This window comes from Accipiter gentilis, chromosome 26, assembly GCF_929443795.1.
Source record: "Accipiter gentilis chromosome 26, bAccGen1.1, whole genome shotgun sequence".
In the NCBI taxonomy this organism is placed as follows: Eukaryota; Metazoa; Chordata; class Aves; order Accipitriformes; family Accipitridae; genus Astur; species Astur gentilis.
The window spans coordinates 10,597,288-10,615,273 of record NC_064905.1 but is presented as its reverse complement, the minus strand read 5'-3'; the positions used below and the strand labels follow the sequence as shown (position 1 = coordinate 10,615,273).

The following is a 17,986-nucleotide window of genomic DNA, read 5'->3' as shown; positions in this document are numbered from 1 at the left end:
AGTCAGCTGATGCCATGTGCACTAAGAGCCGCATTTGCAAGTGCAAGTTCTGCCATGCTGGAGGAGGTGGGGAAGGGCAATGGAAAGCAGTAGGTTCACGTGCTTTGGGGGAACAGCAAAGCCAGGTGAGCACTGCATACAGTGTTAATCATGTTCGAGACAGCTGTGGAAAAGGGATTAGCAGTAGCAAAGTGTGAAGCCCCATGGAGGGGAGAAAAAGTAATGATAAAGGACACAGTGGTTAGGAATGAGAATAAGAAACATCACTCAGAAAGCACAGCTGTCATCTGAAACTTCCCCATTCAGTGGGCCGAGGTCATAAGAAAGCATTAGGGAGCAGGTAATAGGCAGCAAGCTGCAAATGAGCTTGTGTTCTGATACGGAGGGAGTAATTCTACCTGCCCCAGGTGGGTAGCAACATGTCAGAGAGGATTGAGAGGGAAATACCATCAGGAAGAGATTTATATGATGAATTCTTGTAAAATAACCAAAGTAACTATTGCTTCTTTGGGCATGTAGCCAGGTACAGTGTCCTTGCCTCGACAGTAGCTCGGGAGTCTCGCTTGGTTCATGTAATACGTGTTTAAAAAGTCCTCGGGAACCCAGGAGCAACCAGACCAGCCCAATAACACCAGCCTTTGCAAACACCACAGGCAGCAAGGTCTCTGCCACGGGGGACGACGACTATTTTTTGCTAGGATGCTTACTGACAGCGTGCTTCGTGCCAACAGCTTTTCAGAAGCTTCTCAACAGCTTCTCAGAGTAATGGGACAGGGAGAAGAGAGAAAGGAGTAGCTTTTAAAATATTAAAAAGAAGTTGCCTCCATCCTCCTCTCTCCCCTGCTCCTGCAATGAAGGAGCCTTTTATTCCCTCCTGTTTTAGGAGAAACTAAGGCTTAGCAACTCCAAAGAGGAAAGGGGGGAGCACCCCCGAGCAGAGCCCCCCTACAGGTCCCACAGGAGGGCTGGGCCCTGGCATGGCCACCCAGCCGAAGGGCAGCGGGGGAAACGTCCTTCATTCTTCCAGCTTTCCTCCCGGCACTCAGACGCTGAGGGGAGGCGGGAGCCTGGCCAGTCCCGGGCCGGTGGGCGCAGGGGCCGCCTTTAAGGATGGAGGATCGCCAGGTGCCCCCTCAAGAAACGCCTCCGCGAGGCCTGGGACAGAGAAGAGTCGGGCGGGCCGCAGGCGGAGGCCCCGCTTCCCGGCCGCTGCCCTCCCCATATGAGCAGGGGTGGGCTCTTCGCCCCGCTCCCCCCCGCCGCGGCCGAGCTGCCGGAGCCGCCTGCGGGCTGGCGGTGCCCTGCGGCGGCCGTAGGGGCTGGGGGCCGGCGGGCAGCGGCGCGGAGGAGAGGGCCGGCTTTGGCCTTGCGAGGCGGGAGGAGGCGGCGGCGGCGGCAGCAGCAGCTGCAGCCTCAGGGCGAGCCAGAGCCGCCCCGGCGCTGCCGCTTTCTGTTTCTTTTCCCTGCCGGTACCCGCCCGCTGGCCCTCGGCCCTGGGTGTTCCCCCAGGCACCATGGCGGAGCCGGGTGCTGTGGCCGGGCTGGAGGAGTTGCTGACCTGTCCCATCTGCCTGGGCGTCTACCACGACCCCGTGTCCCTGGTCTGCGGTCACAGCTTCTGCAAGGCGTGCATCCAGGAGGCCCGCAGCTGCCGGCCCGGCCCCTTCACCTGCCCGCTGTGCTCCGCCTGCGCAGACCCCGCTATGGAGCTGCAGCCCAACATCCAGCTGCGCAGCATAGTGCAGAAGTTTCTGGAGGCTCTCGCTCGTCAAGAGGAGGGAGAGCGCGAAGGGCAACGTGAAGAGGAGGGGGAAAATTCGGGCCAGGGGGACAAGGTGACCCCGTGTGACTTCTGCCTTCAGGAGCCCCAGCCAGCCGTGAAGACCTGCCTGAGCTGCGAGGCCTCGCTGTGCCAAGCCCACCTGAGCAAGCACAGCACAAAGAGCCTCCTGAAAGACCATGTCCTGATAGAGCCCTGTGATGTTCATCTTTTGGCTGAGAGGAGGTGCCCCCAGCACGGCAAACTGCTGGAGTGCTACTGCAGGACGGACTCGGTCTGCATCTGTGTGCTGTGCTGTGTCGCTAGCCCCCACAGGGAACACAAGATCGACACTTTGGAGGAGGCTTTTGGCCAGGCGCAGGTAAGAGGCTGCCAGGACAGCAGCCCGGGCACGGCTGCGCTAGGAAAACCGCTGGGGTCTGTGGCGTGGAGAGCTGCCCGCAGCACAGGGATGAAACGTCTCCCGAGTTTCGGATCTGCAAACTCAGGATGGGGCTACATATTCATCTTGGGATGTTGGGCTTTCAGTCCTAGTTTTGCCCCAGATTCCCTCTGGGCTTGCCCCTCGGGATATAAAGCAAGATGTTATAAACGCTTTCTTCCCATCCCGAGGAGCCAAACTGGTCAGACTGAGTGCTTGTGGCTATGCTTTTAGTCCTCGGTGCGCTTTCAAGCCAGAAGACCAGCCTGAGCTGCATTTATGCAAAGAAAATTGATGACAGAGTAACAGAAAGGAAGCTGTCAGCACTGAAGGTAGCTTTATGTGTGGCTATTGCACATGAACAGCTTTCAGTTTCAAAATGTCTTTCCCATGCTTGTAATTGTGGTATTCGTTCAGGGGTAAAATCTTACAGTAAACCTTTATGTATTGATTTGTCCTGAGAGCATGCAGTGAACAACCTTTTTGCAGGTCTGGCTTAACCCGTTTCCATAAAATAGCTGATCTTGTGTACGTATGTCGGTCCTATCCTCATACCTCCCTCTGGTTATTTTTATAGAGTGTTTTTCCTGAAACTCTGGAAGCAGTGAAAGAACATGAAGCTGCACTGAATCAAAGCATAGCAAATCTGCTGAAACAAGAGGAGGAAGTAAAGGTTTGTTCCAAGTTTCCATATCCCTTCGGGATGGTTGCATGCTGGTAGCTGATGAGATAAGGTTTTCTTTTGCGCTTTCCCAGATCATGGATTCCAAAGCTTTTTTTAGTTCCAGGGTGGTTTCTCAGATATTTTCTAGGTTTCTTCTTTGAAGGAGGAGGATGAACAACTTTCTTATCAGTCTGGCAAGTACATTCATAGTTTGCAAAAGACCTTTGACCTTGAAAGTTGCTGTTAAGTCCATGCCTCCTGATTGGTGGGTGGTGGTTGGTTTTTTTTCCCCCAACGTTACTCAATTTGCAGACTCTAAAATACTTATGGAAAGGATACAGACCATGTTAGAGTAATTTTATTCCTCTTTACAACAAGAAATCCCTTTAGGTTAGTCTGTGGTTCTAAGAAGTTGGTAGGAATGAGATTAAAAGATTGCCCCACAGTGTCTGGTTTTTGCTCCCAGCATGCAAATACCTATGTAAAAGCTCTGAAAGAGCGGGGAATTTAACGCAGGTCTCCAAATCCTCATTCATTCTGCTTAGGCAGAATTGGCACTTGCCTTCCTCCACCAGTAAAAGTGATGGGACTAGAAGTCCTGGCACTGGGCAAAGGAAATGTTCCCTTCAAGTCTGAAGACAAAACTGTACTTGTGGGCAGTGTCCTGTCTGGCAGTGTAGCTGCTTTCAAACAGTGAAGGAAGCTTGGTGGAGGCAGTAAGCAGAGAAACTTTTTCCTCACCTGTCCTTAAAAGGACCAAAGACAATGTATCCATAGAAAAACACCAGTGCAGAATAAGGAAATACATGTATAGTGGAAAGTTTTCAGCAAGCATTGTGCAAGAAGCACTACTTTTTCATCTTTTTCTGGTCAGGTGCCAGATGCTGGGGAAGGCCACTTATGTCACTTGGCCTTTCTGCTGTCAGTGGGACATCTTGGTTTGTTGTCATATAGAGAGGCACTGAGTTAGTAGTTACTTCTCTCAGCCCAGAAAAGACCAGGCTCTTTCTGAGTGAGAGTTAGTGTGGAAAATGTAAGATTCAGTCCCTAACAACTTTGAAAGTGTTTTCTTAACAGGCTAAGGAGAGCCTCCTGAGGTATCAGCTGGAGAGCCTCTTCAAAGAGATGTGTCTGCAGCTAGATAACAAAAAAAGAGAGGTCCTGAAAGCTCTCAGTCACAACGAGGAGCAACAGCTTTCTCAGATTCAGATGGAGGTACAAAAACACAAAGAGGAGAAGGATGCAGCCAGCTGCGATATACAGGAGCTGGAGGCTCTGAGAGATCAGAAAGACCTACTTCTTTTCATGAAGGTACCTAATAGCATCTCCCTTTCCAGAGATGCTCAGCTCTTGGGCTGGCAGTGCTTAATTCTGGCTGGCCTGCGCTGTGCTTAATTCTCCTTTCAAAATGTCTTTTACAGACTTTTGCAGCGATTCGATCCAGGTAAGCTCTTCCTGAGGTGGTCTGCTATTGCATTACATGTTGCTTCAGGTGACTGATAGTCCAGTGGTCCGGGTCTGCTAGCCCAGCCTGTATGCACTGCAGGCCCACAGCTCCCTGGGCTTGCCCTGGCTGCCCCTTGGGCATGCTGACTGCACATTCTGAGCCTGGCTTTGTCAGGGACCTGGAGAAGCCCCAAGCCCCAAAATATTAACAGAGGTCGCATGTGACTCTTCGTATACAACATGGCTTAATTTTCTGTATCCTCTGCACTCATTCTTGAGACCCGTTCTGAGGGCAGTTCCTGAATATTTAGGTCCCTGGCTGGGCATGCAAAGGATGGATGAGCTTGGATATCCTGAGTTGTCCTCCAGTTTGCATTGCCTAAGGCTTGTAAGAAGCAAATGTGGCAGGAGCCGAAACATGCAGCGAAGTCATGAGACTACAAAGTTCATGGTTTTTCTCCTGAGCTGCTCCCCCAGTGCTGTTTCTCCACCACTGCATGCACACAGGTCCCGCAGCCCAGCCTTTCCCCAAGCCCTGCATTTCAGGTGCAGCAGTTGGCTGTGATAACACAGCACTTCTCGTTTGCTGTCCCAGCATGCCAGCGGTTGCCCTTGACACCTCATTAGCTCCTTCTGCAGGGACTTGAAGACTGTAACCAGAAACATGATGCTGGGGTCCTTCCTGGCAAAAGTTGGGGCTGAGGTGACTGAGACAAGGTCCTCTGGGGACAGATATTGTCCATGGAGTGAACTTCATCCTAACAATGTTGAAGAGATCTGGGGTTCTGGGAAAAGACCTGTCAGAGGGAGAGTCGCTGGTAAAGCTGCAGAGGGGAGGGGATGATAGAAGCTGCTTTTCTGTTCCTCCCATCGAGGCTGGGTGTGGAGTGGGTGACGCAGTTGTTGGGTCAGGGATGGGCTTGGTGACGGTTTTCTGATGACTGGCTGCTCTTCTGATGTCTTTCTGTGTGTTTTAGGAAACGCAAACAACTTGCTAACAAAGATGGTGTAGAACTGCCAAGGCCACCCATTATTTTGGATAAATTAACAACAGACACTACTCTAAGGCTTTTCCGGCAATTCCTCTCAGACATGCAGTCCTTATTTGAAGTACCACCTGGTAAGTGATCATGTCACTACCTGACAAGCAAGACGGAGAAGCTAACAAAACATGTTTAAGAAAGGACTGTAATAGGACATCAAGTATGCCAAGTACCTCTAGAAGAACTGATTACTAACATAGATTATTTTCACATATGTGTACGTAGAAGGGTGCTTGTCCTGGTCTTCAGTGCTTTGGGAACATGCCTTGAATACATCCTGTTAAAATGGGCTCTGGGTGAAGAAATGTGGATGTCGTAGGAATTTTCTGGGAGGATTAAGAGAAGAGAATAGCAACACCTCTTCTGTCTGTAGCATCACTTTGATTCAAAGCATGGGGAAAGTTGTGAACTCATCACAGCAGCAGCAGGCGGAGTTTGTCTTATGTTGTAAATAATCTACTCTTTCTATGTAAATAACTTTACTCTTTTGTAAAGTTTTGTAAGATCTACAGTCCCGGTGCTGTGCATGGTGGGATGCTTTTCCAACTGCGTTGAAAAAACTAGGGTTCCCTTGTTATTGCTCTCTTGATGGTGCTTGAGCCCTTGCTGACAGTCAGCCTAGGGACAAGACTGAGAGACAGCTGGGGTGGGAACGCTCCGTCCAGAGCGTGTGCGACAGTGTGCGATGTGCACACCTAATTGGCCACCATCGACACAGCCTTGGGTACTCTAAGAAGCACACTGTGCTAATGGCCACTCCTGAGTTCAGTCTCTACCATACCTGTAAGCATAGTCCAGACCTATTCTGGCTAAAAAGCCTTAGATCCAGGTTTTCCTAATTATCTATGCCATCTAAGCAATTTTGGTTAGTTGCCCAAGTCACTGCTGCTGTTTCAGTTTCCTGGAGGAGTATCTTCCGGAGCAGAAAATGCCACAATATTGAAATGCATTACGTGCAAGAGAAGGTCTGAAAGACTGAAAGAAAACATTCTGCAAATTCCTGAGTGTAAAATTAACTTCATGTGACTGGCCATGCCAGGAATTGTTGAGAGTTCTAGAAAATAACTTCGAATTATGCTAAGTAAACAAGCGTTTATAAAATGGCTGTGCTGCTGTTCACACATTTCTCATACAGGGAAGTTAATCTGGGAAGTTTTTAAAAATGCCTCATGAAGGTCTGCAGGACAATGATGGAAAACTAAAATCTAAGTTGCTGTAGTTTGAAACAAAAAGCAAAAAGACACTTTAAAATTGTGAAAGAGCAGCATTTCATGAAATGTGATATCAACCTCCTTTAGAATTACATTGGAGCAGCAGGGAGGTGCAGAAGGTGTTTCAGTTAACATATGCTTTTAATGACTTGGGTGGGTTGGACTTGAATTGGATGACTTGGATAGGATGACTTGGATTGACTTGGATGACTTGGATTGGGAAATCCAGCTTTCAGCAGTGGGGATGTATGCAAATCTGCACAATTATCTGTTAATCATAGTGTGGTTTTTTCTTTCTATAGTTCAGGAACACCTGACTTCTTCAACGCGTCTAGGAACTACAGTTGCTTACAATACCAATGTAGTCAGTGCACCCCCATCCACTTATGTCCACTTTGGATGGACACCAGCTAGCTTAAATCCATCTAATGCCATCTCACACGTAAAGAGCAACCAGAGCTTCTCACAGGGCTGTCACTTCTGGGAGGTGGACACCAGCAATGCAAGATATTGGAAGCTTGGAATCGTTAATCGCAACTTGGAGTGCTACCTGCAAAATTCTCATGATTCCCTCTGTGTGTTCCTAGGTCAAACAATGATCACAGCAAAGGGCTTTTCTACAGCCCTCAAAGTGGTCAGGGTAGAGCTAGACTGCAGAAGAAATACACTGTCATTTTATAATGCGTCTGTTGAGGATAGAGATGCTGCTGAGAGCCTCGGGCTTTTAGAGACAGTAAGCATCCCTTCGAACTATCCTGCCTATGCTACCTTCGGTGTGCTTGACGGCTCTTTGAAGCTCCTGTAGTGATGTGGCGACAAGGTGGTGTTTTGTGTTTCCAGGCCTAGGTATCGAGAGTGTTGCTGCACGGAGGCTGCGCTAAGCTGGCATATTAGAAATTGGAATTTGGGCTGCTGCGACAGCTCATCTGTGTGAGAGCAAGGCCTCTCTGGGGTATATCACAGCACACTGCAGCTTACTGCAAGAGCTCCTATCATATTTGTTCTGCTAATCACAATGGAAATACTGTTAAGTTGTGCTTTTTTGTTTGGCTGTATCAAATGCTGTATTGGCTGCATGTTATTAAAGTAATTCAGTTTGCGAAACTCAATGGCAATTTAGTTTATAAAGAAGTTGACAGCACAACATTAACTGCTACAGAACTAAGCAGCAGCAATGCTGATCTTTGCTCTAATGCATCAGCTTTTACCTCTGCCCTCCTCCACCTGTCCGGCACAACCTAAGCCATCTGTTGCAGAAGCAAAGCTGGCCTGGGAGGCAAGTAGACACTAGGCGGTAAGACACCTGGTTTCCCTTGCTCTCTGCTGCTGTTGTCCCCTGTGAGCTCTCTGATAAATCAGTTACCTACTTCTTGCCTCAATTTTAATTTTCTCCTCACTTATGCAAAAATGTCATAGCAAAGGGAGTAATAAAAAGGAAAACTCCTGTGCCTTTAGTCTGTGCCATATGGGGCCTAGATTACTTCGTTCTTATGGTTGTCCAAACACCTTGGAGGTGATATTCCTGCCTGCTGCCTGTGGTTCTGCTGCCTTCAGACAGAGCCAGGGTATTTGCATGAAGAAGTCCAGGCAGGAGCTCTTCACCCCAGCAGGGACAGTGAAGGACCTTGAGGAACACTACAGTTTTGCATATGCTAAAAGAAATCCTTGTTCAGTCTTAGAAGAAAGTAGCTGTCTTTTCTATTTTGTGTTTTATACACCAAAATGCTACAGAAAACCATGCAGGTAGATTTGGTTCTCCCAAATGCACTTGCAGTGGGAGAAGTGGCTGCTTAGGTGGGATGGGTGTAAAGTGAGATAAGCAATGCTCGTGATGTGGTATGGGGATATTCCTATCCTAGAGTGCCTTTCCCGAGCACCTTTCCCAGTGCCCATTTGCCTGTCAGCTGGCTGCAGGTAGGAGACCAACGTCAACAAGTCCCAGTAAAACTTTCCCCTAGGTTCTCCCTATTTTACCTTTAGGGGAGCATCTGTAACTGTTACGGAGAAGAACCAGGCAAAGCAGAGGGAATTCCTGGCTTACCCCTGCCAGGCTCATACTCTTCTTGTCCAGGTTTTATCTTTAATTCGCTGCCCCTGGCATGGGATGGAGGATTTTTCCAGGAGGGCAGAGGGCTGTAGAATTGTCCATCTTGTGCCCAGCCCTGCACCCCCTGCTCCCACCGGCCTGCTGGAGGCTCACACAGGGAACAGCGCTGCCTGAGACCGAGGGCAAATGTCTGAAAGTGGCTGCCACAGCTTACAGGAGCTGTTTCCAGGTGGAGCCTGGGATGGGGAGCGTATCTCTGCCGGCCTGTCAGAGAGCAGAGAGGAAGGACTTGCAGCCTGTGGGTTGTCAGAGAGGAAGGATTTGCAGCCTGTGGGCTGGGTCTCCAACAAGCACACAATGCCAAGAACGTCTTTTTAGTTTCGTTTCTCGCAGACTGGTTAACGCGCTGTTTCCGCAGCCATGGCAAAAGCAAAGGAAGAATTTGGAGGGGGTGCCAGCCTGGAGGACGAACTCAGCTGTCCCATCTGCCTGTGTCTGTACAGGAACCCAGTGTCGCTGAGCTGTGGTCACAGCTTCTGCAAGCAGTGCATCCAGAAGGCGCTCGGTGCCCAGCAGCAATCCAAGACCCCTTACTCCTGCCCCATGTGCAAGCTCCAGCTGGGGCCCATCCTGGAGCTGCAGAAGAATTTCCAGCTGTGCAGCATCGTAGAGGCATTTCTGGCCAGCACTTCCAAAGGACAACAGGCCGAGGGCTCTGCAGAGGGGAAGAAAGAAGAGGAGGAGGAGGAGGAGGAGGAGAAGGAGGAGAAGGAGCAGGTGGTTCCCTGCGACTTCTGCCTGGACCGCTTTCAGCCAGCAATGATAATGTGCCTGAACTGCGATGCGTCTTTGTGCCAGGCCCATCTGAACAAACACAACGCCAAGGCTTCCCAGCAGCACCACATGTTCATAGAGGTGGGCGCGGGCGATGCGGCGGAGGGGAGGAGGTGCCCGGAGCACGGCAGGCTGCTGGAGTGCTACTGCCAGGACGAGGGGCAACACATCTGCACGCTCTGCTCCATTGTGGGCTGCCACAAGGGCCACAGCATCATCACCCTGAAGGAGGCACATGAGAAACAGCTGGTAAGGGGCTCTCCTCTCCCCAGGGCCCTCGCAGGGTTTGCTCCGAACTCCTGACCTGGAGGAAGGGGGGAAGCTGCAGGAGGAGCAGTAAGGCTTTCACCAGGGAGTGGGGACGGGGACGTGAGGACAGGCAGGCAGCAGCTGGAGGGATTTCATGCCCGCACCCAGCGGGGACTGGTGCATTGTGCTGCAATTTGCTTTTAACTTCCTTCTTTGTGTTGTGAAAGCAGCCTGGCAGGCTAAGCAGAGGTAGAAGAGCAGAGAAAGGTGTTTGGGGCTGACCAGGACAAGGGTGGGTAAATCCTGTAGCGTGTGTCGATGGGGACGTGCACGCAGGAGAGCAAGCAAAGAGGCAGGCGCAGGGCTGTCTGTCCCGTGCAGCCCCAGGCAACTGCAAACTGCCCATGACAAGTATATTCTTGCCTGGGATGAAGAAGTATTCCTGCAGGGATTAAGAATTCTCTTCCTTTACAGAGCCTCGGGGACCCCACTACTGCTGAATTTGGGGCTGGGAAACATGTTTTCCCACTCGAGGCCCTTTCCCTCTGGCTCCCTTGTCCCTCTGCCCTAAGTTTTGCAAAGCCAGCGTCCCAGCAGGCAGAGACATGGGGCCTCGACGTCCCTGCCTTTGAGTCCAGCTGCTGTCCTTGAAACACTCCAGAACCAGCTGAGACTGAGGGGATAAAATGCATTTGCTATGCTCACTCACTGCCTTGCATTTGAAATTTCTGGGCTCAATGTAGAGCCCAAGCAAAACACCCTGCAGGAACCCAGTGCATGGGGAGGAAACGCCCGGCTCACTCTGGACCTCAGAACAGGTCACAGTCTCCTTAGGAATTAGCAGGAAGCATCCATTGCAGTTACACTTATCACAAACTAACTTTCTCCCCCAAGTTATGTGTAGAAAATTCAGGGCTGCCAAACAGAAGCAGGCTGTGTAGGATAGTAGCCAGTTCCTTCATCCCTGGAGCTGGTAAAGGAGCAGCACTGCTCTGCCTATGGGGAAGCTGTCTCCATGGATAAGCTGAGATCTCAGCTGCATATTCCTCTTGGTTGTCTTTTTTAAACTCCCCAGGATAGCCAGGGAAATCTGGAATACAGCTCTTCAGGAGGAATTATAAAAAGGTTTTGGTGCAAGGAACCTTGGTCAAATTTGATTATTTGCCTTTTAATTTTCCAAACATTAAAACTTTCCAACTGTGACAACTATCTCATGGAAAACCTAAGCTTTCTGGCATAATTTTTATTAAAGAAACAGGAATCTGGCAGCTGTGTCTGCCATGGCCATTCATGGGTGCTTGAGGTGTGAAAACACTGCTGGACACAACCAGGAGCAACCAGAACCGTTCAGAGACTATCTAATCCCCAAAGAATGAGGTTTAATGTCCCCTCTGAAATGTGTTATCGTGCAGTATAAGAGCACTGAATGATTGTGGTAGCCATTAAAGTAAACAGCTGGGTGAGTAAGTACTGCTGTTTCGCTGATCTTCAGAAAAGATGGTTGCTTATTACCTTATCCTCAGATCCCACAGCTGCTGACAGATGTGAAAACTAAGGTTTTGGATCACATTAGGCCCATGCAAAGATTCTGGCAGGAACAGAGCTTTAACAGATAAAGTGAGATTTATTCATTTAAAGTGAAATTTACTTATTCAAAGGGAAAGTTGTTTATTAACCTACCACATAGAAAGCCACACATATAAAAACTAAACATTGTCTTGAAAGATTTCCAGTTCATATCAGTTTTCTGTTATGCCCTATCTTTATGAGGAGGCAAGTGAACACAGTTTATTCTAGGACTCCCTGGTGAAAGTGGGCAGGTAGAAGGCACCCATGCCATTTCACCAGCTCCACAAACCGCCAGTCTAGTTTAAACCTACGTGTGCTTCTTCCCTGCTATAATGTTCAATGCTGTCTTTCCTTCTGCTAGGGTGAACTCTCAGACATTGTGACGTGGCTGCAGGAACGTAAAAGTGCTTTAGATACTGCCCTAGAAGAGCTTCAGAGAAGCAAGAATCAGCTCAAGGTTGGTACCCAGAGCATCTTTCCTCTGTAATTTCCCAGAAATAAGTGATGGCAACTATACTGTTAGAAGCAGATGAAAAGAAAGAGATATAGTCCAAAGTAAGGAAAACACTGGTGTAAGAAACTGGCAGAAGCCAAGCTTTCTCACAGCCTCCCTTCATAGCTCCACAGGAGGAAACAGCTGAGAGACTGTTGCTTGTGGCTGTGGAGACTTAACGCTATGTGGTTGCATAGACAAGGCTGCAGGACTGGCAGGCCACAGACTGTACATATCATTATGTATTTTTAAAGTTTTCTATCAGTTAAATAAAAGAAAAACAATTTGAATCTACAAGTGGGATTTTCAGTGTGTACCGATACAGTTCTCACATTGCTAGCTGAATTTTATCTGATTTTGTTACTATATCAGCATTAATTTTCATAACCCTCTGTTTAATCAGATATTCTAAACAAATGCCTATTGCCTGCTTCCTTCTAAAGCCAGTGCAAAGGATAGGTACAATCTTAATTAATAGAGCACTAAGCTGAAGTGTTGAGTTTCCAAGCCAGCGCACCATTTTCTTATCTGTTCATTTAGACCAATACGAAAACAGTGACTTCTCAGCTGCAAAAGCTGTTCGAAGAGATGAATAGAGAGATGATGCTGAAAGAGAAGATGATCCTGAGTGACATTCAGTTCAATGAGAAAAAACAACTGGCAGACATTACCAAAGTGAAGAAGGAAGTGGAACAGAGGAGAGATGAGGCTGCGCAGCATCTTCAGTCTTTGCAGAAAATGAGAGCGCAACAAGATATTTTCCTCTTCTTCAAAGTAAGCAGCGGTATTCTGCTTTTCTTCATGAATATGCCTATTTCTCAGCCAGGTGCCCTTTCTGGAATTCACACTAACTGCTTTTTTCCTTTTTTTTGGGGCAATCCTGTTTGTAGGAATTTAAACTGGCCACGGACAGGTATGTTCCACCTGAAAACACTTGTTTTCTTCTTTGAAAAAATATGGTGTTGATAACTGGGATCAAACCCTGCTGCCTGTGCCCCTCTGTCCTGGCACCCTATGCTGCAAAGCTGCTCCCTATTCAAGCTGAGCCAGAGGGCACCACACTATTAACGAGGATGGCGAGACATCTGCCTGCTGTTCCAGTGGTCCCTTTAAGTTTCAGTTTCCTTGGCAGCTACGTGGTTGCTGGATTCTGATGAAAACCACTGGCTTTTATTACCAGAAAAATGTTTTTATCAGAGATGAAGCCCATAGGGTTCAGTTTACAGCAACACTCTCTTGGATGCGTATTGGTGACACTCCTGCAGGTAAGTCCCAGTGAACAGCCTTTGGCTGCAGAGGTAACTGGCTCATTTCCCACCGATCTTTGCTTCTGCTTGTGGATGAGCTTAATAGCTAGACAGATTTATTATCCTTTCTCTTGCAAGTGACACATTTAATTTATAACTTCTTACTTCCTAATTGACGCCTGGGTGTCAGCTGTAATGCAATGGTGCAAAACCACACCAACAGTAAGTTACAGAACCCCAAGAAATTTTGCTGCAGCACTAAACTCCCCAGCCACAGGAAGGGCTAGCTCAAACATCTGGCTGGATTTTAAGGTGTCATCTCTGTAACATGTACAAATAAAACTGAGTTTGAACTTGGATTGTAAGGATAACTTTGAATCACCGTGTACCTAGGGGCTGTGCTGGCAGCAGCATAGTCCATTACTCACAGCTGTGCCGCAAGTCAAAATCTAGCCTGTGGGATCAAAGTCATTTTCCAGAAGCCTGGACACCATTTCCTATGTTTGGCATTTTCTTTCTATCACGATGGCGGTTGTGCTCAAACAGTAAGCGCCTGCCTGCAGCAGGCCAAAGCACTATTTGCACAAGGGTATTAGCAAAACACCTCCCCCTTTCTCATTTTTAGCATTTGAAAGTTCCCATCCAGGTTTGGTAAGCAAAAGGCATTGCTAAATAAATAACAATATATAACAATTGCAATTCACTTAATGTTATCAGAGAGCTGTTTACCCGATGCTTCATGTTGCCAAAGCACCCCCCTCTTTGTAGTGTCCTTCCTAATGAAGGAGTTTGTTAACTTTCTAATGCTAAATGATTTTCCCTGGTGAAATGGCCACTTGCACCCTAGGGTTGCGAGTCAGAATTTCGGCACCAGCAGGATGGACGTGGAGGTAGTGCAGCTGGATCAGGCCGGGATCGACCATTACCGACGCCTGACGAGGGACTTCATGAGTCGCCTGGACTCACTGCTGCAAGGCGTGCAGAGTGAGTGATCTGCCCCGACCTGCTGGCCACGCACTGCTGACCCCGAGCGGAAAACAGCAAGCCATGGGTTTCAGTGAGCTGGGCTGGTGGCCACCGAATGCTGGCCCCTTTATATGGGACGTGTGCATGGCCTTGAGAGGCTGATGAGGATTCAGATGGGATCTTGGGGGTGTTGGAGAGGGGAAGGTGAAGGGGGCAGAAGGACTGTTTCCGGGGATAACAAGGAAGAGGTCTGCTCCTAATCAGCGTAAGGCCAGCTTCTCCTCTGTTTGATGTGCTCTCCTCCTCCCACCTACCTCCCAAATCTTTGGGTGCTCAATCACGCTTTCGAGAAACGTCTTCTTTGTTTGCCTTTGTCTATCCCTGCCCATGACATCCAGGGGCACAGTACCAAGTCCCAAACTTCTATGCATTGCCAGCTTTGTAAAACAATCTTCTCCATCTTTCTTAGGTGAACTCTCCAACCAAATTAAGCAGAACAGGTAAATACTTTTCTTTACTCACAAAATGTTCCCTGCAAATTTCTCCAACAGTTGTTCGTTTAAGGACCGTGTGTCCTGTGCTCCTCTGCTTCAGTCTCAAAGAGGGCCAAGCAGAGTCCAGAAGGCTGTCCTTCATCTCAAAAGAGGGGGTCATATCCATTCATGTCTCTTATTTTGTTATTAACACGGTGTGATTTGTGTTTTATGAGGCACTAACAATCAACACTGTTTCTTTACAGTGGGGCTTCAGATACTGGTGCCTCTTCAAACTGTAAGTGTTCAAAAATACTAGTTATTCCTCAGGACTCTGGCCTGGGGCTGTGAATCTGGCAGAGAAAATCTCGCACCTAAAAATGTGAGCAGCATTTTGTTGCATGCATCTCCTCTCCTTGCCAGACGTGAGACCAGCAGGAGTGCAGCCTCAGGGCACAGTTCTCAAAATCTGCAGTGGGCAGAAATCTCTGGGAACTCACCAGAGAAATCATTTATCTTCAGTGTGAGGGAGAGACTGGGTTTGCTTCAGTACTCAATAAAGGTCTGAGCCTGCTCCTGGGAAAGACTGTGGAGGGGTTCTCACCAGCTGAGCAGAAGCTGGAGCAAACCCAGTGCCCGAAATGATTCCCAGACAAATCCAAATGCTGCAGGAGATATTAAATCTGTAAACAGTGTTTCTCTTCAGATAGCACTAGTCCAATGCTCAAATAGATTTCTGCTGAGTACAGTGGTGCATTTTTTCTACAAGCTTTTTTGAAGAAAACTTTTTTAGAAGTTGTTTGAAAGATTTTTTGTATTTTTTAATTGCTGCAACTGAAGTTCAGTTTGTGAACAAGTTTTTCTTAATTCATCAACTCAAAATAAAATCCTATTTTCTTCACCACTTTTTAATTTTTGGAGGGGAAAAACATTCTCTTCAGACAAGCATTTCTTAGGGACAGGTTAATGGTCAATTTTACTTCAGAAGAGATGTGTTTGAGAACAGCTGTTCAATTGGGGCATTGAGCCTTGTATGTAGTCTTGCCCTAAAAGCAAACATATTTGTTTTACCAGACACATTTGAAAAAACAGAAAAAAATCTTGTTTTCTTTTTTCAGTAATTCAGGTAGCTGATAATGGATGGAAAGCACAAGAGGTATGCAGTGCAGGCAGGTGATTAAATGGAGTTTTAATTACACAGCTCAGCTTAACAATACAGTTGCTTTCATTTAACATAATACCAGCCTCAAATCTAGAGGTATATTTTTACATCAGTGTACATGGCCATTTATTTGTCTTGTGAGCTCAGCCTTCTACAGACATATTAATGTCTGTGTTCTATAGAGAACCAGTTACTCAAAACAGGGAAGGGAGAAGAAAGATTTTTGTATTTTTTCTGAGGCAATGCAAAGCTGTACTTGGAAGCAACTTGTCAAATATGTTATTAGCACAGCAATAAGATATTACTTTATTATTACAGTAAATGAAACTTTTCTATCTTGTGTATTCCTACAGCACAAAACCAACGGAAAAGATCAGTGCGCTTCAAGTGGCAGATGTATGCCCAGAAGTAAGGGGAGGTGAAAAAAAGAAGTCAGAACTGAGATGGAAGGACGAAGTTAAATATTGTAAAAAATGTCCTCTAATAATGGGGACTGGCCAAGTGTCTTGACCTCTCTGGCATACCTGCTTTTAAAAGCAATTCTGCAGCATATGCAAATTTAGAAAAGAAGTGCTAAGATTTTAATATGAACGTAAGAAAATCTCCAACTGCTGCTGGCTTCCGGACTGTGGACGGTATCATCTCATGGTACTGATGATACTTGGGTACTATTAATTGTGGTGACTATGTTGTCATTATGTGGTTGGATAACCAAATAAATGGCTATAGATACAGATACGCAAGGCTGGCTGATTTCATACCATCACCAGGAATTAATTGTTGAGAGAATTGTGGATGGCTGCAGTAGGAAGCTGTTCAGGACCATGCCACAGATTTGGATCATCACAAGTGATCTTTGTAGCAAAGAATTAATTATCTTTGTTTGAAACCAGCTTAGTCAGCCTCTAAGCCACATTTTAACACTTCTCCTACAGAGCGCTTAGAGCCATGCAAAATACCTCAGTCAGCAGCGTGCAAAGATGCTTTAGTGGCCACATCTCCGCGTGTACAGATAGTCTTTTATGATCAAGCACATGCTGTGCTTTCCAGATGTAGTGCTTATTGCACGTCAACTCCACAAAGGGATTTCATGGACGCTGCCAGGCAGATAGGCTCACTCTTTGTTCCTGTAGGCTGCTCTGTGCCTAGCTGTGGTTCAGATCCAACATGTAGGTTCACAACCTGTGCGTTTCTTCTCCAAATGATAAAAATATTCTACTGCAAACCAGGGTTGCCAACATAAAGATTTTTAAGAAATAAAGGCTAAAGTTCTGGGTGCTTCTATATAAATTCAGATTCATGGCTACTATTCCGTCACTTGTGATAATCAAAATATACATAATTGCAGGGATTAAACCCAATAAACTCAGCAAAATCCATCTCAGATTTAGAGTAACATCTCCCTTCGTGGTTTAAACAGACTCGCCAAGCTGTAATGGAGCCGCAGCCCTTGCTCTGCTGCACACAACAATTGTCAGCATAACAGAAAGTGCGTGGCCAAATTTTGGGAGCTCAGCAGTAGCTCAAGGTGACTTTGCAGATATTCCCTACTGCTTGAAGCCAGCGAGACACGAAGGACAGCTGCTCTCAACCACTCAAATGAGGCAAAAAAAAAAAGAGCCTGTCCTTCAGCACTTTTATTACCTGGGCTTCTTTCTGGCTGCCAGGTAGTTACTGCTTTCACCCCAGGTGACGGAGCTGTGACCAGCCAATGCAGTTCAGTGCTGCTGCTGCAGACAGCAAGTTACTGCGCTTCTGCAAATCACTACAGAGAGCAAGAGATTTACTTTAGGCAGACTATTTTAAGTCACTCCCTCACTCCCATCTCACCACATCCTACATTGACTACACTTCGGAAACGTCAGCACCTCTGTAGCCCCCTCTGAAATATTAGTTGAGCATTTCTTCGGTGAAAGCCGTATTACAAAGGTATTCCCATGCCTCCAGCCACAGGCTGCTGTGGGAGAACCAGAGCACTGCTCTCCCCCTCGCTAGCAGAGAGAAAAGGCAAGTGGCAGCAGGGTGCTGAGCAATTCCTGTGCTCCCAGGCAGCAGCCCTCACCAGTGTGTTTCTGGATATATGGCTACCCCGTCGCCTGCAAGCAATTCTCATTTTTTTAACACCATTTCTGACAGTCTTGGCGAAGCCATGATTATATTTTCTTTCCCCAGGGAGATGAGGTACTGAGTTCACCTTTCCTCCAATGCAGCCATCAGCTCCCTGAATCTCTGAGCCCCTGGCAGACATGCCTGTGACCTGTTTAGAGAAGGGTCCTCCCAGAAACCTTCACAGCGGATGACCATCCAGCTCTCATGAATGGAGTCACATTCACAGGAGGCTTTCAGAAGGGCTGGGAGCAGTCGAGAAGGGAGTATGTCTG

General features: G+C 47.5%; 1 protein-coding gene across 1 annotated transcript; it reads left to right on the top strand.

Annotated features, from left to right (window-relative positions):
- The first annotated feature begins 1,137 nt into the window (after positions 1-1,137).
- Positions 1,138-12,330, top strand: LOC126050798 (nuclear factor 7, brain-like). Its single transcript, XM_049829144.1, has 9 exons — positions 1,138-2,141; positions 2,779-2,874; positions 3,943-4,176; positions 4,287-4,309; positions 5,289-5,431; positions 6,868-7,298; positions 9,116-9,695; positions 11,626-11,721; positions 12,298-12,330. The coding sequence occupies exons 1-7, from the start codon at positions 1,515-1,517 to the stop codon at positions 9,683-9,685; spliced, it is 2,124 nt and encodes a 707-aa protein (XP_049685101.1). The 5' UTR covers positions 1,138-1,514; the 3' UTR covers positions 9,686-9,695; positions 11,626-11,721; positions 12,298-12,330.
- The last annotated feature ends 5,656 nt before the right edge of the window (positions 12,331-17,986 follow it).

What these genes read in the sequence shown, in the direction of transcription:
- LOC126050798 (XM_049829144.1), top strand. Translation starts at nt 1,515, where the DNA reads ATGGCGGAGCCGGGTGCTGTGGCCGGGCTGGAGGAGTTGCTGACCTGT. An exon ending in TTTGCAGCGATTCGATCCAG is followed by an intron (nt 4,310 to 5,288) that starts GTAAGCTCTTCC and finishes TGTGTGTTTTAG; the next exon opens with GAAACGCAAACAACTTGCTA. An exon ending in GCCTCGGGCTTTTAGAGACA is followed by an intron (nt 7,299 to 9,115) that starts GTAAGCATCCCT and finishes GTGTCTGTACAG; the next exon opens with GAACCCAGTGTCGCTGAGCT.